Source organism: Eublepharis macularius, chromosome 16 (assembly GCF_028583425.1).
Source record: "Eublepharis macularius isolate TG4126 chromosome 16, MPM_Emac_v1.0, whole genome shotgun sequence".
Classification (NCBI taxonomy): domain Eukaryota; kingdom Metazoa; phylum Chordata; class Lepidosauria; order Squamata; family Eublepharidae; genus Eublepharis; species Eublepharis macularius.
Window position 1 is genome coordinate 9,707,960 of NC_072805.1, and position 25,099 is coordinate 9,733,058.

General features: G+C 46.7%; 1 protein-coding gene across 2 annotated transcripts in view; it reads right to left on the bottom strand.

Moving 5' to 3' along the window:
• Window positions 1-13,999: 13,999 nt before the first annotated feature.
• The window catches only part of C16H12orf4 (chromosome 16 C12orf4 homolog), a 43,935-nt gene continuing 32,835 nt past the window's right edge, over window positions 14,000-25,099 (bottom strand). For both annotated transcript variants that reach the window (XM_055000791.1, XM_055000792.1), the window contains exons 13-14: window positions 15,981-16,048; window positions 14,000-14,710 (exon numbers count right to left, since the gene is read on the bottom strand). In XM_055000791.1, the coding sequence (XP_054856766.1) occupies window positions 14,618-14,710; window positions 15,981-16,048 (161 nt within the window). In that variant the 3' untranslated portion in view covers window positions 14,000-14,617. The remainder of the gene's footprint in view (window positions 14,711-15,980; window positions 16,049-25,099) is intronic.

Consider the following 25,099-nt stretch of genomic DNA (forward strand, 5'->3'; position numbering starts at 1 on the left):
CAGGTTCACCTCCCGGGCACGTGGTCAGAATTAGTGGCCCTAAAAATACCGCCCTTCTTGTTTTTCTCCCTTCAGCATGGCGGCAGTAGCTTATTTTTGGAAAGCAGATGAAGGTTTTGGACATGAAACTGAAGCCCAAGAGCAGTGGGGACAGGAAGGGACGCAGAGCAACAGAGCCGGAGCTGTTGGGGACCATGTTTTGAATGCCTCCTGTTCTCCAGTGGGCAGCCCACTTGCATTTCATTGACCTATCTTTATATTTCAAAGGCTGTCCCTCCCTGCTGCATCACTCTGACATCAACAGTCTGCCCAAGGTAAAAACACCAAGGCTGTAACTCTAGTCCATGCTCCTCCCTGGCCCTCTTGAGATCTGACATATGCTCTAATACAAGGATGAAATTCCACTGGATGACAGTAGCGACTGTTTAATGCAACAGATCTGCTCTATTTTGAGAAGAAGGTGTAAAAACGGGTGCCGTCCTCACCGGCAAGCAACGAAAATTTCCCCAACTTTGTTCCACTTTGTTGGACATCCTTGTTTGGCAACAAAATTTGAACAGGGGCTGTATTTCAACCGAGAAGGTCATGAAAGGAGAGAAACTTACTGACTTACTGTTTTGCAAGGAAAGACACAGGCAAAGGACTCTTCAATCTTATCCTCCCTAGTATGGGCAGCAACAACAGAGCTATGGAACACTTCATCCACTCGCTCTGAGATTTTATTTATTTAATTTATATTCCACTCTCCCTGCAAGTGAGCTCAGAGTGGATCACAACATATAAAATATGCAGTAAGAAAATCAGCAGCATAAAATCAACAAACAATACTAAAAACAGCTGCACATGTGTTGCACTGCCCGTTCAGCCCAAACAAACCTGTGGGACAGGGCAGCCAGTTACAGATGGATACATATACTGGAAATGACATTGAGCTACCTGGAACATCATTTCTATCCGAAAACCCAGTTGTGACATCAGTGCGCTTGCCTGCCAATAGTCTATATGCTCCTGAAAACTGCATAGTAAGTACCATAGAAATTTTGGAGATGGCCAGAGTGTCACCCAACAAGCTGATGTCACATCCAGGTTTTTAAGTGGATGCGACATCACGTTGCTACCACTCTGAAGTGCAATAGGGGGAGGAATAACCCAACCAGCGAGAGACCTCCCACTACAAGCAGGCACCTGGGATCCCTGCCTGGACCTGCTACACCATCGGCTGGCTCCAAATGAAGTCTCTGCAGCAACACCTGGCTTTAGTTATTTAAAGTTGTAGGCAAAAGGCTCTTTTAACCCTTCTGGAAAGAGCAACAGAGGTTCTACCAGACACATTCTCCCATAAGAATGCAACTCATTCTTCTACTCCAAGTCACAAGGTTATCTCAGGGGTTGGTAGGGATAAACATTTTTTTGCCCCCAAACCTACAACACCTACCTGTGAACATGTTGATGTGCCAGAAAACAAAAAGGGGAGAAGATGAAGGTTAGCTAAAGAGTGTCTCCGGAGTTTGCCTAGGTCTGTTGGAAGGAGAACCGTGACAGGCCAACCGAGTGGAGAACTTGTGCCCCCACTTGCACTCCCCTTCCAGCCCACCACCCCACATGCTCACCCATGCATCCTTTCTAGGGTTGCCAATTCTGGCTTGAAATTCCTGGAAGTTTGGGGGCAGAGATTGGGGAAAGTGGAGTTTGGGAAAGGGAGGGGACTCAGTGGGGATGTGATGCCATAAAGTCCAGGTTAAAACAAAATACTTGCAAAAGATCCTTTTTATTGTCTACCATTCTCACGCAAAATTGTGCCAGGAAGACGCTGTTGTTCTCGGAGCTCAGCACAATGTTCCGTGGCAAGTAAGCAGTGTGAAAATGGCCACAGACTGTTTGACTGTAGGCTATGGATGGCTTTATATGTTTCAGATGGAAGTTGGAATCGCGGGTATGTATGATGACAGTCAGTGGGTTTTCAATATAAGGTGGAGCTTATGCGTCCGTTACATAGTTCCACAGGTGTGTCCAGGAAACGTACTTCTTATGTGGAGTAGTCTATAGTAAGGTGGATGTTGGGATGTAAATTGTTGCAAGTTCTGATGGAATCTCTTGAGAGCTTCCTTCCCATGTGTCCATTAATAGGCGGCATTGTGTCAACCCATGTCATGGCTGGTGCAAGGAAGAAAGGTCCACTTGCCTCAAGGTTCTACCTTGATCCTTTGCACTCTTTCAGAGTTTCCACTCCTCTAGCTTGAGAAGCGCCATTTTACAGTGAAGTCCTAACCATATTATTATTCATTTGTTCATTCAGTCTTTATTGCACCAGGTAATAATCCATTGCAACAACCGTACGATTCCATAAAAATAAAAAAAATGATTTGGATGTGTTCTTTTTAATTTTAATTTTTATGCATTTTAAATTCAGAGTGTTTTAAAAAATTCTGTGTGTAATCTACGGCTTTTTAATTAAATGTGCTTTTAATCTGTGCATGTCTTTCAAAGAATTTGTTAATTGGGCTGCTATGTTTTGTTTCCTTGAAAGCTGCTGTATCATTGTTAGTTGCCTTGAGTCTGAGTAGATGATATGGGATATAAAAGTTTTGAATAAATAAAAAAAATTGTACTATTATTTTCCTTATTACAGTGCCAGCAGCATACAGGGTGCTTTACACAGTAACATATGTAAAAATAAATAAATGACATTTCCCTCTCCCGAGGGACTTGTCATTTAAGTTATGACAGTGGGAAGACCAACAGGAGAGAAGCAAACTTCAAGATAAGAACATGCGTAAATACAGTTACAACCGCTTAGATGGTTCCTTCTGAACTAATTGGGATTTATGCTGAAGTAAATGTGATCCAAACTGAGCTATTTGCATTTTAAAAATCAAAGAGTACATTCATGCCCACAGTGCTGAAATTTGTCCTGTGTGTTGGATCATACTTCGTGCTGAATCTAATTTTTCAGATGTTTGTAGTAGCTCACAACAATAAAAATGATAACTAACTGCAAGGGAGACCCTGTGCTGGAGCCAACTTGAAATTCTCTTTCTCCCAAGGCCCGGGGCGAAGGCACCTGTTTGTGACGGCTCTTAACATATGCAAGATCAAGATCAGATTTCGAAAGTATTCTGAAAACCAGTAACAGCCCCCAACATTGACAGGGGGTTAAATATAAAACATAAGCAATTTGTTCTATTAAAAAATAGTCTTATTTTTGTCAAATGATGTTATGAGAGCATGTTCTAAATCAACTGAAAGGTCTTTATAGCTGCAGGATCTCTTCTTGTGTTAAAAAAAATCTTGATTATAAACAATCTGTAACAATAAAGGCTGTCAGCCAAGTAAAAATGTGTAATAGATGAAATCATCTATTAAAATAAACGAGAGGTGAAAGTCCTGTGCATATAAACACAACTGCATAAAATGCCAAAATCAGAAAAAAAGTCAATGGGGCCGTCTTCCACACTTGAAAAATGTATTGGCACAAGCCATGGACTAGGGTTACCAACCTCCAGGTGGGCCTGGAGTGTTCATGGAATTACAAATGGTCTTCTGACTACAGAAATCAGCTCTCTTGGAGAAAATAGCATCTTTGGAGGATGGATTCAGTGGTATCACTTCCCTACTGAATTCCCTCCCTTCCCTGAAATGCCACCCTCCCCAGGCTCAAATCTCAGATCTCTAGATCTCAAAATCTCAAACCCAAATCTCTAGAAATTTCTCTACCTAGAGTTGGCAAACCTGCCATGGGCTGAATGAGTATATCACAGGCAAGGAGTAAGTAATAGTTGGCGACGTGCTACAGTAACTGTGTGTGCACCTGCTGGTTGCTGAGGGGAGGAGTGAAAAAAGGCTTAGAGATCGGTTTCATCCATACCATTTTAGATTGCTCTGTTGCTTTTAGGCTGTTTTTATGCCATGGCACGGTTTTAATGGGCTTGTTTTAATGGGCTTGTTCAGTTTTTATTGCCTGCTGTCTCAAGCAGCTTCTGGAGAGATGGAATAAAAAAACCCTTCAAATAAATAAAGCAAGTACTACCGAATCCTTTCCTGGTCCCTTCCTCTGGGGAATGGATTTTAAAAAGACATCCAGCCAGTCTGATGTCATGCTTAGAGTTCTGGGTAAATAATGGGGGGGGGGAGGGAGAACCTGCATTCAAATTCTCCTCCTACCATGAAGCACACTGAGATCTGGGGCCATTCCCTCACTTTCAGTCTAACCTACCTCACAAGGTTGTTGGGAAGATGAAATGGAGGCAGGGAGATGGTGTTCTGACTTCATTGAAGGAAGGGTGGAATTAAAATGAAATGAGAGCTGGATGATTAATCAACTAAAATCAAGTAATCAATTTGCGCCCTTAGTTGTGTTACTAAGGATTACTGATCATTAGGCTTCTAAAACAGAAGTGGTAAAACATAGGTAGCGATAGAAATGGAGATCCTAGATATCTCCTACTTTTGCCTTCTTTTGAGTATGTTCTCATAACATCACCTGACAATATAATGATGAGGGGAGAAAACGTGTTGGATAGAGATCAGCACAAACTGAAATACAAACCAAAGTTTGTCACTAACTGGGCAGGTTTTTGGTTCATGAACCGGTGGTTCGTTGGAGCTCATTTCTGATGAACTGTGATGAACCGTTATGATTTTTAGAGCAATTCGTATAGTTCGATTTTCGGTTCATCACTGCAGACAGCCTGGTGCTGATCGATCTGTTACCTAGACAATGGGAGGAGGGCGGGCTTTCTGCAGCTCTGGAAGTGACAATCTGACAAACCGTATGAACTGGTTCATGAACCGAGCAAGATCATGGTGGTTCGTAGTTTGTGAAATGCGACGAACTGCAACGAACTGCGATTTTCCCAGTTTGTGCCTGCCCCTATTAATCAGCTAAAATCAAATAATCAATTGGCACCTTTAGTTGTGTTACTAAGGATTACTGATCATTAGGCTTCCAAAACAGAAGTGGTAAAGCATAGAAGTGGAGATCCTAAAGAGGTCTATAAGAACTTTGCTTACTTTTGAACATGTTCTTATAACATCACCTGACAATATAATGATGAGGGGAGAAAAAATGTTGGGACAATGAATTGTGAACGCAAGACATACAGAAATGAACTGAAAATGGGAGAATATAAAATGAGTTATTACAAGTCATTTCCTGTCAGCCCGTGTTTTTAACAAAAAAAAATGCATTCTCCACATTTGGAGATGATACGTTCTTCAATGCTTTCACCGTTCATAGATCTGAATTTGGTTGCGGATTCAGAGGCTTTGTGCCTTGGATACGAGGCGCAACGGGGGCTAGAGACCTCTAAATAGAGGAAACCCATTCATAGCTGCTGTTCTAATGATGTTATGCAGCTATTCCGAGCATCTCCCGTACAGAATGCCTATTCCACGTGGGATTAGAGAATAACTTCTGTCTGATCCACATTAGACGATGGTATGAGTGGGGTCAAGGCAAGCATGCAAGGGAGCACTGAAAATTCCCTTTCAGAACAGATGAGCAGTGGCCATATGCTCACAGCTGGAATGTGCATGGAACTCCTTTTTGTGGAGTCTCCATGCTGACCTTTGGCTGCATTCTCAGAGCATTGGTAAAATGGTTGCTCAGCAGCAAACTGGCATCTCCAGATGCAACGCTCAGCTGTCTCCTTCGGGCCACTGTCTCCCCCCCTTTCTTTGCAAATGACAGCAAGGAAAGGCCTCCGGATTTGAATTTTTAAAAAAAAATGAGCACTAGAAGTGTGGGTCATCCAACAAAGTTGCCTTATGGTAGATTCAGAAAGCATTGCATGCAATGAATACTCTGGCATTCTGTGTTACTCATTGTAGTGGTGCCTACTAGGGATTTGGAGAAACCCATGCCATGTTGACTGACCCTCTGAAGTAAGTCCTGCCCCATCATTATTCTTCTAGGGCTGTTTAAAAGGAAAAATGGGAACTGTGCAGTGGTGCATGGCTGTAATTCATATTCATAGTATCACCCAGTAGAGCATACCTGTGCATTTCCCCCATGTGTTATTTGTTGTTTAGAGCCATGTTCCATGATATTTAGACGTTTCCGTAGAATGTGTATGTGGGGTGGGGTGCCATGGAGTAGAAATCTGACCACCTTTCTCCCCCATGGGGACCCAAGTGGCTTATATTGTTCTCCTGTCTTCAATTTTCTCCTTACAACAATCCTATGAGGCAGGTTAGGGTGAGAGTGCATGACTGGCTCAATGTCACCCAGCAAGCTTCCATGGCAGAGTGGGGATTCAAACCTGGGTCTCCCAGATCCTAGTCTGATACTCTAACCGCTACACTACACTGGCTACACAAATGTTCCTTTGGAACTGAACTCCCTCCCCCCAAACTGTCCTAAGAGAGTCTGGAGGTCTGTTTGTGCCAACCAAAGCCAGAGTCCATACCCTTTTGTCTTGATCTGGCAAGGCAAGAGCTGCATTAATGGAGGAGGAGCCAATTCTACGTATTATTAGGGAGGTTCATGAACATTTTATTCAGATTGTTTAGTTCATAATTTTTAATATATTGCATGTTTGGATTCTTTATTCCAGGGCTTTTTTGCACAGGCATGGCATATTGGCACCTTTGGGAGGGCCTTCTAAGTTCTGAGGGGGGACTTAGTGGAAACCAGTTCAGCCTTATATATGAGTCCTGGCACCTTTTCTTTTTACAAAACAACCAGCATTCTATTTGTTACTCATTTCCAATACTTTCTGACTGTCTTTTTTTTAATATGTCACCCAACTGGGATTACATTCTTGGAAACTGTATTTCTCACACATGGATATTCTATGTCAAATTCAAGGCAGGTAACAGACCCATTTTGGAAATCGTTAAAAGTACACCACTAGGTTTAAATTACCTTCTTCCCCCAACAATTAATTAGGGTATCTCCAAAGATTCCTCTCTCAAGGGATCCTTCCTGTGATAATTTAGGCAGATAGGGAAAAGTGGCCTGTATACCACAATGCCCTAAAGAAGAAGACTCCAGTGCTCTTAGGAGGGAGTGGAAATTTCCACCAACTTCCCCCCTCCCACTGCAGTCCAGTGAGTCCGCCAAAATTTGTTTCTGAGTATCAGCATAGCGGGGATTTGCAAAATAGGAGGGGAATTGGTAGAAATTGCTGCCCCTCTTCAGAAATCTCATGACTTTATGTCATTGGAATGTGGTTGAAGATGACCAGTTAATGAAAATCCTAGTTTGAAACATACTTATAGGGTGCCTGTTTTAAAATCATATGAAGAAAACTTCAAAAATGTTCAGAAAGTGTTTGGAAGCACAAACTGGTGTAGATGCTGCAGCCAGGATGTTGACTGGAATGGGTCATATGGACCATATCAGTCCCATCTTGGCCCATCTACACTGACTCCCAATCTTTCTGGGCACAATTTAAGGTTCTTGTGTTGACTTTTAAAACCCTACATGGCTTGGGACTAACATACCTGAAGGACCACCTATTCCCTTATGAACCTATCCCACCATGGCAGTCATCCTTGGAAGCTCTGCTTTGGGTACCCCCATCTTCTGAGATTATGCAGTGGAAACCCAGGAAAGGGCCTTCTCAGTGGCAGCACCAAACTCTGGCACTCTCTCCCCAGGGAGATTTGCCTGTCCTCTTCCATCCCTGTCTTCCATCAGTGGGTGAAGACATTTTTCTTTGGTATTCCCTCAGTGATCCTGATAAATAAATCGTATGTAGGCCCCAGAAACCTAATTAAAGGATTCCATGTTTGGGCCGTTAGCAGAGTCATCGTTTGGCATAGGAAGCATTATTATAGGTAGTTGTGAGCTGGTTCTGCTGACTGGTGTGTGTGCAGGAAAGAAAACAACAAATCATACACTTGCTTTATATTTAGAAAAGAAATAAGAGTTCTTTATTGTAGGAACCCCATACTCTGATAGGAAAGGAGGAGACACAGATCCCTAACTACCTATCTAGTCTAAGGATGGACATGGATGCTAGGACAAGTCCTGCATCCATGCTTCCAAGATGGAGGAAGGAGGAGAGAGATGGTGCCTGGAACAAAGCCAGGAAGAGAAGAGTGAGAAGGAGGATGTCACAAGGACGAAGTCCTGAGAATAGCAATCTATATATCAAAGGGATAGTCAGAGCAGTAAACAGTAAACAGGATGCCCTGACCTCTCTACCTTTCTGTTTGGTTTGTCCCCCTCTGAAACCTGAGGAAAGGGATAGCACTGAATTGTCCTCTTCCAACAGATCCCTCCTTCCTCCCCTATGTTTTATTACTTGTAAGTTTTTAATGTGTGTATTTTAGCTTGGTATTGATAGTTTTAATGATGTGTGTTTTTTTTATTTTAATCAGGGCTTTTTTTCAGCTGGAACACAGTGGAACGGAGTTCCAGAACCTCTTGAAAATAGTCACATGGCTGGTGGCCCCGCCCCCTGATCTCCAGACAGAGGGGAGTTTAGCTTTCTCTCTGTCTGGAGATCAGGGGGCAGGGCCACCAGCCATGTGACCATTTTCGCCGAGGGCAATTTAAACTTTTAAAAACTCCTCCCTTGTTCCAGCTTACCCAAAGTGATGTCATTGGCCTTGGGAGCATGCGTGCATTTTGCGCGCACACATGTGGTACTAGGGGCACCACCTCCCGCCAAGAGTTGCCCCCTGTGCTGGCAACCCACTGAGTTTCACCACCTCTTTTCCCAGAAAAAAAGCCCTTGTTTTAATGGTTTTTAAGATGTTTTTTTTAATTATGTATGTTTTTTATCTGTTAGTTGCCTTAGTGGGCCTGGTGAGGACAGAAAGGTAGGGTATAAATTTTGTAAAGAAATAAATTAGAAAAATGTCATTTAAATCAATACCAGTTAACAATGACTTCTTAAAATCATCCCTTGCTTATTCTGAAAGAGGGGAAAGCAAATTTTTCAACCAAAATGAGACAAGAAGTTAAACTCTGGCAATAGCGAAAACTTTACAAAGCTCTCCAAAATGCACTCTGTTTCCTGAATGACAGAAATGCCTTCCTTCTTGAGTAGGCTTGCCACGCTCTAGGGGTGTCTTGGAGCTCTCCTGGAATTACAAGCGACCTCCAAACTACACAGATCCAGTTGCCCTGGCGCAAATGGTTGCTTTGGTGGGTGGACTCTGTGGCATTGCACGCTGCTGTGGCACCTCCCCTCCCCACTCCCAGATCTCCAGGAATTTCCCAACTTGGAGTTGGCAACTCCGTCCTTGAGACTGATTATGACAGAAACTATGTTGTCCTGCCATTTAATGGAATTGGATCCCATTAAAATTCGAAAGACCTTGAGTCCAGAGATCTTATCATACACAAAATGTGTTGGATCTGGCATAAAAAGGGGAAAAAAGTAAATTCTAACTTTTCATTGAATCCTTTAAGAAGTGATATAACTAATACCTAGAAGGCATCATAACAAAGAGGCTACATGATCACGTACTTATAACTAGAGACTATATTTTAATCACATATACTCACTCCAAAAATCATTTTCTGAGTGCTTACATTTGGAAAAATGTAATTACTCTTCTATTCCACTTTCAGGATCTTAATAGATCTACCTCTGACAAAGTCATAAATCCAATGCTGAATTAGTGAAAGGATCATCGTAATACAACTTGCTTTCCATCCTGCAGATGATTAAAAAAAAAAAACTTTCAGCGCTAAAGTTGGCTTGCTAGCCGCACAACCCTGGCATCTAGATTGTTCAGACACTTGTGAACTGTGTGGGGACCTTCTTCTGTTTTATATGTGAATGACATAACACCTCTTTTGGTTTCTGGAAAGATGTTTGAAAGGCTTTTTACTGCCCCATGGCTTTTCCTTAGTGTTACCCAGCTGCCTGGTTCTTAGGTGCTGACTCCACATTGAATTATTGCCCTTGATGGCAGGTTAACCAGTTAGCCCCTACGCACCGGGTTCTAAATTGGAGTTCAGTCTAGGTTCAGAAAAACAAAGTATGTTTAACCCATATGTCTGAACTGGTACATCATGCGCAACCAGAATTAGTTTCTATCCAAACAGGCTTCTCTGTGGAAGAAGGGACAGGAGCAGAGTGAAGTACATACATGAGGCAAGGTAAGAAGCCAGGTTGGTTAAAAGTGTTGTCTGAATGTGGCCCAAGTGCTCTCTTACAATAAGGCGGCTTATTGTTCTGCGGTGTCTCCTACTGTAATTTTTAAAAATCTGTATATTAAAAAGACTTCGGAGTCAGTGACACCCCAATTAAATTGAATGGAGATAATATTACAATGGGAGATCTAAAGGACCCCAACACGGTGAAAACTCTTTATTTAAAAACTGCAAGTTGATACTGCAGTTAAATTGAGGTGTTAACCAATCATCTCTTTAGGTTTTAGGAAGGTATTAAAGCGGGTATTTGAAACATCAGATGAATTGCTACTGGGAGACATTACACACCCTAGATCCGGGACTATAAATACCGGGACAATAATTCCCCGATGGCGTGCTACCAGAGAACAGCTTTGAGAAATAATTAAATCTTTAAATCTTCCTGTGTGTCCAAGATACCTTACACTTGCTGCATCTTTGAATGGTTGAGTACTCGGGGCAAGGCCCCTAAACAGACTTTCACTGTGGACAGCAACTGCAGCTACGTCTCTGTTCTGAGCACAGCAGAATTACCTCCCTGTGAGAACAATGACTCATGCAGAGCCACACCGGGCAGCACTCCTCTTGAAGGCAGATACGTCTTATCCTTAGATATCTTTTTTTAAAAAAAACTTTACGTTTTTATAGTTGCAGACAGAAATGATAAAGCACATTACCAATTTCAATTCAGAAAAAAATGTGCCTAGCATGAGCTTGAGAAATGCTATCAATACAATTTCTCCTCTTAAAACAATAAATTGTCAAATGCATCTCCTTTTTTAAAAAAATGTGACTTCATTTGGATTTATTTAACCCCAATAACTGATTAGTAAAACACTTTTTACAAACAGAGGGAGGTTGGCTGCAAAATTAACAAATCAGCCTGTCATAAACAACCCTATTTTAAAAAGCTCCAGCTATTTCCAAGGATGTATTTTTATCCGCAGCTCGAATCACTGACAGGAAGGATTCATAAATAGAGCTCAGCAAATCTTATTTCACAGCTACGGGATAGTAAAGAGTGCAGCTCTTTTGTTTACAGTATAATGCAGCTTGAAAGTGTGTCTCCTTAAATTTATGGACTGTGCAAAAGGACTGGCTGCCTCCAGGCGCGGAGAATTGCACAAAACCGAGAAAAACACATCCAAGTTAAAAACCAGACTGTGCTTGAACCACAAACTGGTCAGCTGTAGCAACCCACATCCTTTTGTACAGCTGGTCAAAGGTTGAGGGAAAACATGTGTCACTGATCCCTTTGCAATTTGCAATCCTGTTTCTGTAGCAAAGACTGCAACAGCCATGGCTGAGAGAGAGACACAGAGAGAGAATATGTGAAGATGGATTAATTCCCGTTATACATGCCCAGGCTTTGGTTCTGTGGGGAATGGGGTTTTAACAATGGCTCCAGAGAACATACTGAAAAAAGCAGGATTTGAGTCCAGTAGCATTTGAGGGACAAGATTTTCAGGAGATGAGCTTTTGGAAGTCAAAGCAGACCTGTATCTGAAGAAGGGAGCTTTGACTCTCAAAAGCTTACAACCTGAAAACCTTCTTGGTCTCTAAGGTGCTACCGGACTCAAATTCTGCTGTTCTACAGCAGACCAGCACAGCTACTCACCTGGAACTATCTGTTTTGGGAATTGTACTTTAGAAGGAATTTGAACAAAATGTGCATGAAGTTCTAAGTCTTGGGGGCAGCAATGGAGAAAGGGCAGAGAGATGTGAGGAAGCAAGAAGCCTTTGAGGGTAGGGTAGTCATCAAGGGGCAGCTACAACCAGGGAGAAAATTGTAATGGCCTTTGGCCTCACACAGTATTTTCTGACTTCTGGGGGCAGAGGATACTCAGAGTGGGAAGGTTCGGGGCGGCAACCCAAGGAACCCATGCTGGTTCAGGAGTACAGGAGGCCAATGTGGTGATTGAAAAGGGGGCAGAAGTGGTCTTAGTGATTCTGGGGCCTTGAGTGACAGTCCAGGATGGGCCCCCAAGAATTGATCTCCCCCACAGTGTTGGGGGGGGGGGCTTGCCCCATGCAAGGCTGTCAGGAGTGGGCCCTTGGGCAGCTGCCCTGGTTGCCCATTGGCTAAAACCACACTTGAAGAGGGGGCAGCCTAAGGTCTGAATGATGATAGAAGTTGATACAGCTCCCTGTTCTTTGGAGAAATTGGGGCAGCCAAATGGAAGGGAACCGAGCTGGATACAAGCACAACCTTCCGAGCTTCTTCCTCCCCAGTGTTGTCATATTTGTGTGCCCATCGTAGAGAAATACAGAAAACATTCCAAGGAATGTGGTATCAGCGTTCTCTCAAACAGCTTTTGCTCTGTAAATTCCTGTTTGGTTGCTGCTTCATCTACATGAGCTGGCCTTGTTGTAATTTAAAAAAAAGCCCTGGCTAGGGAGAGATGAGAGAGGGTTGATTAACAAGTTACACGTAGTTCCGTACTATTTATATTTACGCATACAGTATGAAAAAGCAGAATTGCTGGCTACTAGTTCTCCCCCGCCCCCCCCCCAACCCCAGCACCATTAACTTAGTCCAGCTCTATCTACGATCTTACCCCTATCTCAGCTCAAAGGTAACCTCCAAAGGCAATAACTGCAATACTTGTTACATAGGGCAGGACGTTTAGAACCTTCAGCCAGAACTCTGTGCACTGAAGAAGTGAGATGTGGCTTATGAAAGCTCATAACCTACCACAAATTTTGTTAGTCTTATAGGTGCTACTGGAATCTTGCTCTTTTTGTTTCCAATCAGGCAGTGAGGCTTAACTCTACCCTTATATCAAATAAAGGCAGAAGTTGGGACACAGAGCAAGCCCTTCTGTATAGTAACAGCCATTCTGCACAGGTAGATTAAAAAAAAACTTTTAAAAACAGAAATGCCTCCACTTATTAAGCAGCAGCTGGTGCTTCTAAATAGCATCGATATTAAACGATTACATTACAAACTTATCAAATGGGAATAAAAGAATGTAAGAGTAGTTCTGCTGGACCAGATATATGGGCCCATCTAGAAGGCAATGAGATGCTCCAGGGAAGACCTACAAACAGGGTGAAGCCTGACCCTGTTATTACCTCCCAACGCTTGCATTCAGAGGCATACTACCCCTGAACATGGAGGTTCCATTCATTCATGAGCAGTAGCCTGCCTTGGGGAGGTCGGGAAGGTTCCCATGCTCCTGTTATTCTACAAATTATGTAACTGAAGTTGTTCAGGAGAACTCTCCGATAAAGGCAATAGGGCCACGCTACAAGAGAATAGTCCAAGAAGGCACTTTATATAGAGAAAGACTAGATTATACTACTGCATATAGAACATATTATCAGTTTGCTGAAATGATGTCATTTCATTGTTTTCTACTGATGTAATACCACTTTTCTTCATTATATCCAGACTCTGTAACTTGCCCGTATATGCTATTGCTCATTCAAATTTCAGTAGTCCCAGTACATTGATCATTAGATGTCTCCTTGTATTGGCTGTACCAACCTATACTGTGTTTACTAAAATAACCTATCCTCCAATAACCATTATTGACCCTCCTCCCTTGTGTGTGTGTCTTCTGAATTGTTTTTATACTATTTTAAATGTGGTTTTAAATTACAATTTAAATTGTTTTAAGGTTTGCTGCCTTTGGGATCCTATTTGGTAGAAAGGTGGCATACAAATATTAAAGAAAGGAAGGAAGAAAGGAAGAAAGAAAGGAAGAGGAACAGAGGAGGAACAGAAAAAGAGAAAGAAAGCATTTATAAAATCAACAGCCCTCCGATAGACAGCCAAGACAAAGAGAAAAGGCAGGTGGGTTGACAACCACATATGCCTATTCCTGTTGCAGCTGCACTGGCTCCTCCCAAAAACTGAAATGCATTTTTTTAAAAAATGAATCTTTTGCCTTTTACAGATCTTTGGTGACTCTAGTCCAAATGAAAAACATTCAATAAATAAAGCCCACAGTTGGTGTTACAAGCTTCTCATAACTCAAGACACCAAAGTACTATCCTGCTGAAAGGGGAATTCAGTTCTGTGAATAGTCCAAGAATGAAACCATCAGTGGACCTGTGATCCTGTTCAACGTTTATTGTACTGAATATTAACAACTAGTTATAGGCACAAATCCACAATAATGAGAGAGTATCATCATTTTCTGTTTGGTATCTACAAAGGGCTTCACATTCTCCAACTCAGGTCATTTAATCAAAGCCTTATTTAAATATTTCACAGTTATATGACTTTTTTACCTATTACAATTCATGCTTTACTGAATAACAGAGAGCAAGTCCAGTGAACCAACAGCAAATTTTAAACTGGCCCTTCAATCATAAGGTTGGATCTCATGAATCCATTAGTGCAATGTATCCACAAGATCCAACCCTTGCCTGACCAAAAACCTCCTTGCATCCTAACTTTTGCCACCGTCTTGCACAATACCCATGTTCAGATTACCCCTAACACAGAGGCATTTCCCATCTTAAAACACATTTTTTCTTCCTACAGTTTTTTTCCAGAACCTTCAAGGTAATTCAGTGTTTGGATGTCAGAGTGAGCGTAGAGGAGACACGGAAGATCTGTGGCAACATATTACTCAGCTGGTAAAACATTTCTTCTGAAATACTCTGTGAAAAGGAAGAAAACACAAAGAATGTTTCTTGTGAATCCCATTACACATCCGAACTGTCCTTTCAGGTGCTCCATGTCAGTGACTTGCAACCTTCATATCTTACGTCCTACCAATAAAAGAACCTGGGTCTCACCATGATACAAACAAAAAGCCAACTTTTCCCCAAAAAGATGTGTGTGAGTTTACAGGCACTCTGTTATATTTATCATTTATGGTAAGTTTTATGAGCATACAAAAACTGCAGTAGCGTAATTGGGAATACATTTTGTTGCAATGCGATTCTCCATCGAGGTGCAGTGTGTGTGGGGGATTCTCTCTTTATCTTGCAAAAAGCTGCCCTGGATTTTCTGCCTCCTGTTATGTCCATCTCCCCTGTTCCTGAGCAGAGGAAAGCCCGAGCTGAGGCTTTTTGCAAGAGACAGAGAGAGAATCCCTCCCATCGGTCTTCCCTTGGCAGAGAATCACATTGAGTGGCTGTTCTTTGTAAGACTACACTATCCAGGAACCTTGCGGGACCTGACACATGAAGAATATGTGTCGGGTGTCTCGTGTAGTTTGGCTCTCAGTATCCCATGTAGGCTACACCTTGTATCCCACTAGATAAGACCCACTGCTCTATACCAGGGGCTGGCAATCTACAGCATGGCCACTGAACAGCCAAGGCTAGTTCTCCACTCAAGGGGCCAAGATGCCGGCTGCGCAGCTGGGGCTCTGCTGACTCCCAGCGGGTCTGGCTAAGTACAGTTCTCATCTCTCCTGTCTTCCTTTTGTTTTCTGGCATCTACTCTTCACAAGTAGATGGTGTCAGGCCACTTAGACCAGAAATTGTCTATACATTATTATAATAATCAAGAAAGAGCATGAGTTAGTCGTATTTACTGAGATCTGAAGAGCCATTTATCTATGCATTATATTTTTAGCTTGCCCCTTCTCCAAGAAACCCAAGTTGACTTACACTGTATGCCCTCACTCCCCAATGAATCTCTTAAGGAATCTCTTTATGGATAAGTAGGAATCTGAACTCAGCTGTTCCTGGCCCCAGCTGGAGACACTAACCAATGCATCACACCACTCTGCTTTTTCAAAAAAAAAAATTGAAACTATCTGTATTAATGAGATGAGATCAGCAAGTGCATTCAAGATTACTTGACTGTCTAAAATTTAAAGCTGAGATTCTCAAGAGTGTAACAAACAGAAGTTTCTATTCTGAATTATTTTTAAGTTACCTCACTTAACAAGCAGAAATTGTTTTTAAGTTATCTCACCTGTGGTACCAGGAATTGTACAGTCCGAGAAATCCCTCCATCCCAGGAAGCCATTTCCATCATGAATCCTAGAAGACAAAACTTGCTTTACTCAATGACATATTCGGGCAGGAGTCCCCAACTTTTTTTGAGCCTGCACAAACCTTTGAAATTCTGACATGAGGCATAGCTACAGGGCATAACTACAAAATGGCTGCCACGACAGTCAGCCTCAAAATGTCAAGGGGTGAGATCATGTTGCCAAGTAGGCCCCCTCTCCTGCTTTAAGGCCTGCCATGAACTGTGTTAAAGTTTCCTGCGTTGCTGTTTCACTGCTACTACACAAAGACTGCTTTGCACATGTGTGTTCTGGTACACGTGTCAGTTTCCTGCCTGCGTGTCAATTGCCTTGCTGTTACAATAAGACTGTGTAGTTTACTGACTACATGTTTGGTTAACTGCACAAAGGACTCTCTTCCGGGGCAAGCCCTGCCCTGCCCTATATCTGGACTTCCCAGTGTGTGTTTGGACTGTGTTACAAGTGTGCCCCGTGCCTGCATTGCCATCTGCCACGGACCGTGCCTGTTCCCTGCCTTGGACTGTGTTTTAAAGTGCTGTTTCACCCTGCATCCATGGAAGCCTGCCTCATATGGGCCCAAGCCGCTGCTAGCAGCCGGGCGCCTGCCGGGGAAACCTCCAGCGAGCCTGGCTAGGCGCTCCCTGGTCAGTTCCCGCCTGGAGGCTCCCGCGGGCCGGTCGCCGAGCTTGCCCTCGCTACCGGGCAGCCTGCTAACCAGCCCCAGCTATGCCCAGCCGGCATCCATGTTCTTAGGCAGCCAGAAGACCCAGAGGAAAAGACTGCTTTGGGAAGCCATTTCGGCGAAGCGGGCACACCACGTCCGCAGCGAGAGTACCTCGCCCCGCTCTGCATATCTTAGGAGCCGCCCAGGAGAAGGAACTAAGTGCCGACCATCCCAAGCACTTAGAGAATGCATCTCAAAGAAACCTCCGCATTCCAGAGCTGATGACATCAGGACAAGCCCTGTCCGCTGGAACATCCATTCAGCCCACTCGGATTTCCCCCTCCCTCTTTTGTCCCCTCTTCCTGAGGTGTCACTTATCACAATCTGATTACCAAAGTGGCCCATCCAAGCCATTCAGTAGCCCATTAGATCCTTTGTTTTAAACTGTGAGAACCACCAAGTACAGCACCAGCCCCAGGGTACGTTTTGGGGTATTTAAGCTGGTCTCTCAGACCACTCGATGCTCGTGCCATCCTATCCAGAACCCCTCGCTGTCCGTCTGTGGTCCCAGTGCTGGCATTGGGCCACCTCGCTGTTGTGTCTCTGCTTCGCTTCAGGATAAGTGAGTATTCCCCACCATCGTTGGGAACCAGCTAATGCGAACGTCTCTGTATTTCCTACTCTGTATTTCTTAGATCTTGTGTGTTCTTTGTATGCTTGTGCAAGTTTAGGCTTATGCCACACTAAATACATGTGTTTGGAACCTATTTGTAGTCTGCCTCTTTTTCACTAGAGTGTCTGGGATCGGGACCTCCGTAGACATAGGTTAAGATCCGCGCTAATTTTAAGTTACAGACTGCTATAGCTAATTCCCCATTATAATAAAGAGCGGTTCTGGTAACAGTTTACTGGTGGAGAATGCGGGCATAACCCGGTTCGTGTGAATGCACGTGAGTCGACACGCGTGTCTTCAGCGAACTGACTTAGAGGAAAATTTTCCGGACCTCAGTGTAAAGAGCGCAATTTAGCTCAGGGAATTAAAAGTGTGAGTGTGTGCGGCTCTAGCGAGCATTTCTATCTTGTGGGTTGGCTTTTCCCCATTTCCTCCTTCAGCCAGCTTTGGACTACTTGCCTTTTGTGGTGCACCGCGAGGCCCTCCAGCCGTTATAACCGGTGTACTGTGGGTGAGGACCTCTGAACTGGTGAAGTTCCTGGCCACTTTCTGGGCCACCTAAACGCGTCTATGTGGGTGGGATCCCAGACGTAGGCTCTATAGATATATATACTTCCTGAAGCAGCACATATAAAATTCTTTCTGCCCTCCCCCGTCTCTCCTAAGTCCGTCCAAACCCCGTTCCTGCCAGCACTTAGGCTTCAATCCCCGCTCCGGAGGAAACGTGAAGGGATCGTTAGTCTGTTCGTTTAGTTTAGCTTTGGGAAACTAAAGCCAGGTTCCTGAAGCCCCGCGGCAACCGGCCGCACCGTGCTTGAGAGTTTTAAGGTAGACTCTTGGGCGCTCTTCGCTTGAGAGTTTTAAGTCAGACTCTTGGGCGCATTTTTGTTTGGGAGTTGTTTGAACTCTTGAGCGCACCACGCTTGGGAGTACAGTAAGCTTTACTCCTGGGCACTTTTGCTTGGGGACGTGCAGAGGCAGTCCTTGAGCGCATTCAGTCTTTTGGTCTTGGCTTGGAGACAGTTTAACCGTTTGTCTCTGAGCGCGAGGCCTGGGGACACTTTGAGTTTAGTTCTTGGGCAGAGAGCTTGAGAGCATTTTAGCTTCTGAGCAGAGGCTTGGAAGCACTTCAGTTTCTGAGCAGAGGCTTGGGAGCATTTCTGGTTGCCTGAGCAGAGGCTTGGGAGACCCCCTTAGTTGCAGTTTCTGAGCAGAGGCTTGGGAACACTTTCTGGTTTTTTGAGCAATAGGCTTGGGAGACCCCTGAGCTTTAGCTTCTGAGCAGAGGCTTGGGAGCACTGAGCGTTTTTGGTTCTTGGGCTTAGAAAGCTTGAGAGCACCTTCTGAGCCAGTAATCTTTCCTGGTCCTGTGGCTTGTAGGCAAGCTTGAAACGGGAATAGGAATTTTCTCTTCTCCCCCGGTGGAGAAGAACCGAGTGTAGGACCCTTAAAAATACCCTGTGAACCTAAAAGTAGGACCTTTAAAACCACCCCTGATAAAAACCTGTGTAGAACCCAGTTTAAAAATCCTTGAGAACCGGAGGGAAGGATAAACCTCCCAAAGGAACATAGAGAGGAAAAGTTGTTAAAACCCCTGAGTAGCTTTAATCGCCCCACCCCTGGTGTCGCTGATCCACTCTTTAACCCCCCCGAGGTCAGCTTTAAACTAAAAGGAAAAATGTACCGGGCAAACCCCACCGTGCCCCGCCTGGAGAAGTGGCTAGTTAAGAAGGGAGATTGCCCTTGGGAAGCCGGTTCCTTCAAGGGACCCGACCCGCTCCAGATAGTCAGAAGCGCCTTCCAGGATTTTTGCGAAAAGGAGAAACCCAAGTCAAGTAAAAAAGACAGATATGGAGCTTGGGCACTTTTCACTGCCCTACAGGACAGCGTGTCCCTAATTAATAAATTGCAGGTAGCGCAGGAAGATAGTGAGCAGGAAATAGAGAGGCTTAGAATAGCCCAGGACAAAGAGAGGAAGGAGCTAGAGGAAAAAGCAAAGCGAGAACAGGATGCCCTGCATCTAGAAATCCAGAGTCTCAGGGCCAAACTAGCCGAACAGGAAAGAGACCATGAGGAAAAGGCAGTTGAGTGGCGCGCTGAACGCGTCAATTTCATATTAGAAAAGCAAGGACTAACTACTGCCCTCCAGGACGCTCAGCACAAGGCTGAAGCGGCCACCGCTCGTGCCGACATGGCTGAGCATGCAGTAATTGAGGGACAGGAAAGAATCGCTAAGCTAACCCATGCCGCCCAGTTCATGGCAGAGCATAACCACTCCAAGGTAACCTCCGCTGATCACTCCGCTTGTAAGAGGGAGCTAGAGGCCCTAAAACAGCACCTGGGAATGCAGCAGGCCATAATCTCCGCCGTGCACCCCGCAGCCCTCTTGGCCCTCCCCGAAGGTAGTACCGACAGCTGGTCACCCCCTTCGCCCCAGCCCGAGGAAGCCCCACAGCCCCTCCATCCGATAGCTACTAAAGAAATAGTATCCATGGACGAGGACGGCAAGAAGACAGACCAGGTCGTTAAGGAAACCCGCAATTGGAGGCCCGATGAGCTCCAAGCCATAGCAGATCGCATGGGGCCCCTAAACCGAGACACGGCTATCCAGTGGTTCACCCATGTGACCACCTCCCAGCCCTCCGCTAGTGGTTCCGATGTGGCCCAACTGGCCCGCCACTGCGCCAGCCCCGAAATAGTCACAGCCCTTAATGCTTACGTGTCCAACCGAAGGCTAGCCACCCGCAGCCAGTATGGAGCCATTAAAGAACTGTGTGCGTTCCTATGGCCCACCAAGAGCTTAAAGGCCCTGTACATTGCCGAGTCCCAAAAGCCCGGAGAGGACCCAGAGGCATACTTAGCTAGGAAGCAGCTTCTTGCTGAGCTAGCAGATGAAGTAGATTTAGACGCGAGCGATGTACCCGACTTCGATGAGCTAGAATTTAGAAGGGCAGTCATAGATGGGCTCAACAGTACTACCCGCCTAGCCCTAGCAGGAGTAGAACCCGGGAGCATCTCATGGGGAGACCTGGAAGCTCGCATCAGGAGCATTGCTGGCCTGTTGCGAGAAACCAGAGCGATCCGCCATGTGAAGTCCCCGGCCTCTCGTAGGAAGGAGAGCAAGCCGATAAGTGCAGTCACTTATGCCAATCATGGCCCCCACTCTCAGTACCGACCGCAGGGACGCAACTCGTACTCGGAGACAAGGGGAGGGATCCTGAGGGGAAGGAGCAGCAGTTTTAACCGGGGAAGAGGGCCAAGGGACTACCGCCCGGGAGTTTCCTTCGCACCCACCCCGAGTTACGGTTCCTCCTCCCAGCAGGGACCCCACGAGCCCCGACCGCAAGATGCGCCCCTAGCCCCTTCCCATTCTCGAGCATCGCACCCGTACAACCATCAGGTCTACCCACCTCCAGATCAGTCTAACGCTTGGGGAGCACCGCAAGGCGACCACGAGGGCTACAAGGACCGTGGCAGCACGCCCCAGTCCAGGGACCCCCTCCGTTGGGAGCTTTGGATGCGACTCAAAAACATTGGAGCGAACATGGAGCTATTCGATGGAAAGCCCACGTCCGTTCTGATGAAGGCGATTATGGAGTGGGAAGATCAGCAACAGCCCCCAGTGCCCCCGACAGCGCCCCCCTTACCGCCCGACCTTCCCTTTCCATGTCCCCCGATAGCTGCGGTCCGGGAACGCCCGAGCCCCAACAACCCCTTTAGAGGAAGCGCCGCTTCCGCCGACCAGGGCGCAGGATTAGAATAGGGTCGCCCCGAGTCCCAGTCTCCTTCCGTGGGCATAGTTGCCAAACTAAAGCCGGACACATGGGGGAGACCGACAGTAAAGGCAGGGATCGGGACTCCCGGGGAAAAGAAGAAGCCTGCCACCCTCCTCATAGATACCGGAGCTTCGCTTAATATACTCCGGCCCACCTTAGTTATGAAGGGAACTCAGACCCCCACCACCATGCAGCTCGCCGGTTTTGGAGGCGGCATGCAGGAATCCCAGGTCTGGCAGGATATCCCCCTCTCCGTTGGGAGCCTGGCCACCCGGATTTCAGCATGCGCAAATCGGGGAGAAGATGATGGACTTTTGGGTATGCCGTTCTTCCGAGCCGAGGGACTGACCATTGACTTGGCGAACGGGCTCCTGTGGCGCATCCCGGGAGGCCCAGACTTTGTCAATGCAGTCCATCGATGTGCAGCCCTTAAGGCCCCTTTGCCTCTCGCCCCCATCACAGGAGACCCCTGGGTTCAGGACTTTCCCGAAGTTTGGGTGACAGACAAAGCCGAGTGTGGGATAGTGAAGGGCGCCTGCGTCCTGATTGAAGGAAAGGACCCCCCTCCCCAGAGACAGTACAAGTACCCCGCCGAAGCCGAGGCAGGGATAGCCAAGACCATTGAAGGACTCCTTGAGTGGGACGTCATACTCCCGATGCAGTCCATCTGCAACGCCCCATTGTGGCCAGTTCTGAAAGCAGATGGAGTGACTTGGAGAATGACGGTCGACTTCCGTGCCCTGAATGCCACCACCCCTCCAGTTGCCCCGGTTGTGGCCAAATACAATGAGATCCTGACGGCCATTGCCGCTGGGTCCCGGTTCTACTCGGTCATAGACCTGGCCAACGCCTTCCACTCCATCCGGTTGCATGAGTCTTGCTGGTACAAGTTCGCGTTCACTTTCCGCGGCCAGCAATACGCATTCAAGCGGACACCCCAGGGATTTCACTCCAGCCCCAGCATTTGCCATGCCCATGTGGTTCAGATGTGGGAACGCCTCCAACCCTCCTCTAGGCCCCATGTTCTGAGTTAAGTGGATGATATCCTGGTCCACGCCCCCACAGAAGAATTAGCTCGCCAAGTCACGAGGGAAGTCCTAGAAGTCCTCCGCGAGACTGGGTTCAAGGCAAGCAGGGAAAAGGCCCAATTGGTTCAGACCAGTGTCAAGTACCTGGGTCTGACCCTGGGACCCGAGGGTCGCACCCCGGACGCCCAGCGAATGGAGGTCATTTCCAAGCTGCCTGCACCCACCGACGTCCCCTCCCTTAGAGCCCTTCTAGGAACCTTCAACTTCTCCCGAGATTTCATCGAGTCCTTTGCAGATAAGGCTCGCCCTCTTTATGCCCTGCTTAAAAAGAACACTCCCTGGGAATGGGGACCAGATCAGCAGACAGCTTTGGCCGAACTGAAACGTAGTCTGGCCGCAGCCCCAGCTCTAGCCCATCCGGATGTCACCCAGCCGTTCTTTATCCAGCTAGCAGTCTCGGACAAAAGCATCGGAGCCACGCTCACCCAGCAGCAAGCGGGAGCCGCTAGAGTAGTAGCCTATGCCTCTCGCAACCTAACTTCAGTAGAAACCAAGTTCAGCCCATGCGAAAAGACTTGCCTTGCTCTGGTTTGGAGTCTGACCCATTGGGAATTTATCATAGGTGGCTCGCGCACGATAGTCCAGACCACCCACACGCCCCTCAAGTACATCCTATCTGGAAAAATACAGGACGGGCAGGTATCTAACGCCCGCATAGCACAATGGACCTTAGCCTTGGTCAACCGCGGAGTAGAATTTAAAAAGGAAGCCACTGAGCCACCAGCCCCCTATGGCCTGTTAGTAACCGGGACCGAGCACGAGTGCCCCCTGGACCCGCCACCACAGGTTGTTTGGCCAGTCACTTGGGGAGTCCCACTAGGAGAAGCCCGACTGAACGGCTTCACATGCTGGTTCTGCGACGGCTCCTCCTTTCACGTTGGTGGCTCCCCTCGGACAGGCTATGGCGCTGTGCGAGTGAGCGACGCATATACCCTCAAAGGTCCAGCCCGCCCCCATTCCAGCCAAGCGGCTGAGGTGCGAGCGCTTCTGGCAGTGCTTGAGTTTGAGCCCCCAGAAAGCCCACTCGCCATCTACACAGACTCGGATTGGACGGCCAAAGCCGCCACCGTCTGGCTCCCGGTATGGCAGAATCAGGGGTGGAGAGCTAGCGATGGGAAGCCCGTAGCCCACCTACAGCTATGGCAACAAGTAGCCGCGCTCCTTCAGTCCTGCACAGGCCCAACGCAAGTCACGCATGTCAAGGGGCACCAGAAGACTAATTCAGAGACCGCCTATTGGAATGACCAGGCAGACCTCGCAGCCAAGGCAGCCGCAACAGAAAATGCTCCCTTACCGGAACCAGCCCCAGATTGTCCCCTCCACCCTGTCACCACCCGGGCACAAGCCCGCAACCAGGCTCAGGGAACTGCAGGTACGCTGGACCTAGCCCAACTGCAGATGGCCGACCCAGAAGTAGCTGACCTCTTAGCCGCAGGAAGAGACCAGACAGGAAGACTAGTGATTCGAGAAGAGGAAGGCATAGTCTGGGCAGTAGATGCAGCCGGTGAACGCCATTGGGTAGTGCCACTGGAAGTCAGGGCCGACCTGATTCAGTTTGTCCACGAGCAGGGACACCGAGGCAAGGACCTGACTCTGGAGAGGGTCAAAGAGGTTGGTTGGTGGCCTAGCATGCGTACCGAAGTAGCACAATGGGTGGACAACTGTCTGTCTTGTGCTATGGTCAATGCAGACCCAACTGGACCTAGAGCTCCCCTCCAGCATCAGAGAATTGATGGACCCTGGGCTCGTATACAGATTGACTTTATCGGTCCCCTTCCTCCCACTCCCCGCGGCAATCGCTACTGTCTCACCGTCATAGATCCCTTTAGTAAATGGGTCGAGGCATTCCCATGTAAGCATAACACTGCAGCCACCACGGCCAAACTACTGTTCAACAATGTATTCTCGAGATGGGGCACTGTACGAGTCATGGATTCCGATTTGGGCTCACATTTTATTGGAGAAGTAACCCAGGAACTTTGCAAGGCATTAGGCATCCAACAACGCTTTCACATAGCTGGCCATCCCCAAGCTTCCGGCGCCATAGAAAGAACCAACCGGACCCTCAAGGAGGCTCTCCGCAAGATGGTTCGCTCCTCCGGGAGAGACTGGGATGAAAAACTCCCCATAATTCTAATGGCCATCAGAGGCACCACCGCAGTTCACGGACTCACGCCCCACATGGTCATGACAGGACGGAAAATGCAGCTCCCAGAAGCCTTCTGGCTAGACACGCAGCTCCCTTCTGATATGCAACCCGTAGTAATTAATGACGCCTGGGTTCAGGACCTCATCTCATCCATACACGCCGTCCACATGCAAGTGGCCCAGAAGTTAGGCACAGCTCAGAAGGATATGGACCGCAAACTAGGATGGGTCAGAAACCCGAGGCAGTGGGAAGAAGGACAGCTCGTCTTATATAGGAAGTTCTCGCAGAAGGCGCACTCGTTAGCGGCCAAATGGCAAGGCCCCGTCCCAATCACGAAAAGAGTCTCTCCAGCCGTCTATCAGGTAGCCATCCAGAGGAAGACAGGAGGCACTTGGCTAAAATACTTCCATGCCTCTCAATTAAAGGAATGGAAAGGGAAGCCGCTCCAAACCGCCCCGCCTGTGTATGATCCTGGGGGAACAGTCGCCAGTCCAGCCCCCCTCTGCCCTGTGATTCGCCAGATGTCCCTTCACCCTGGGCCAGAGATACCCTGTGTCCCCTTAGACCAGACCTTTGTAGCTCTTGTATAAAAAGAAACGGCAGAATATATATATATATATAAGTTAAGAGTTTTTTTCAGTTCTATTCTTTAACTTCATTAGGCGGGCCCCACAGTTGGGACCCTAGGGGGAAACACGGCAACCAAAGCCG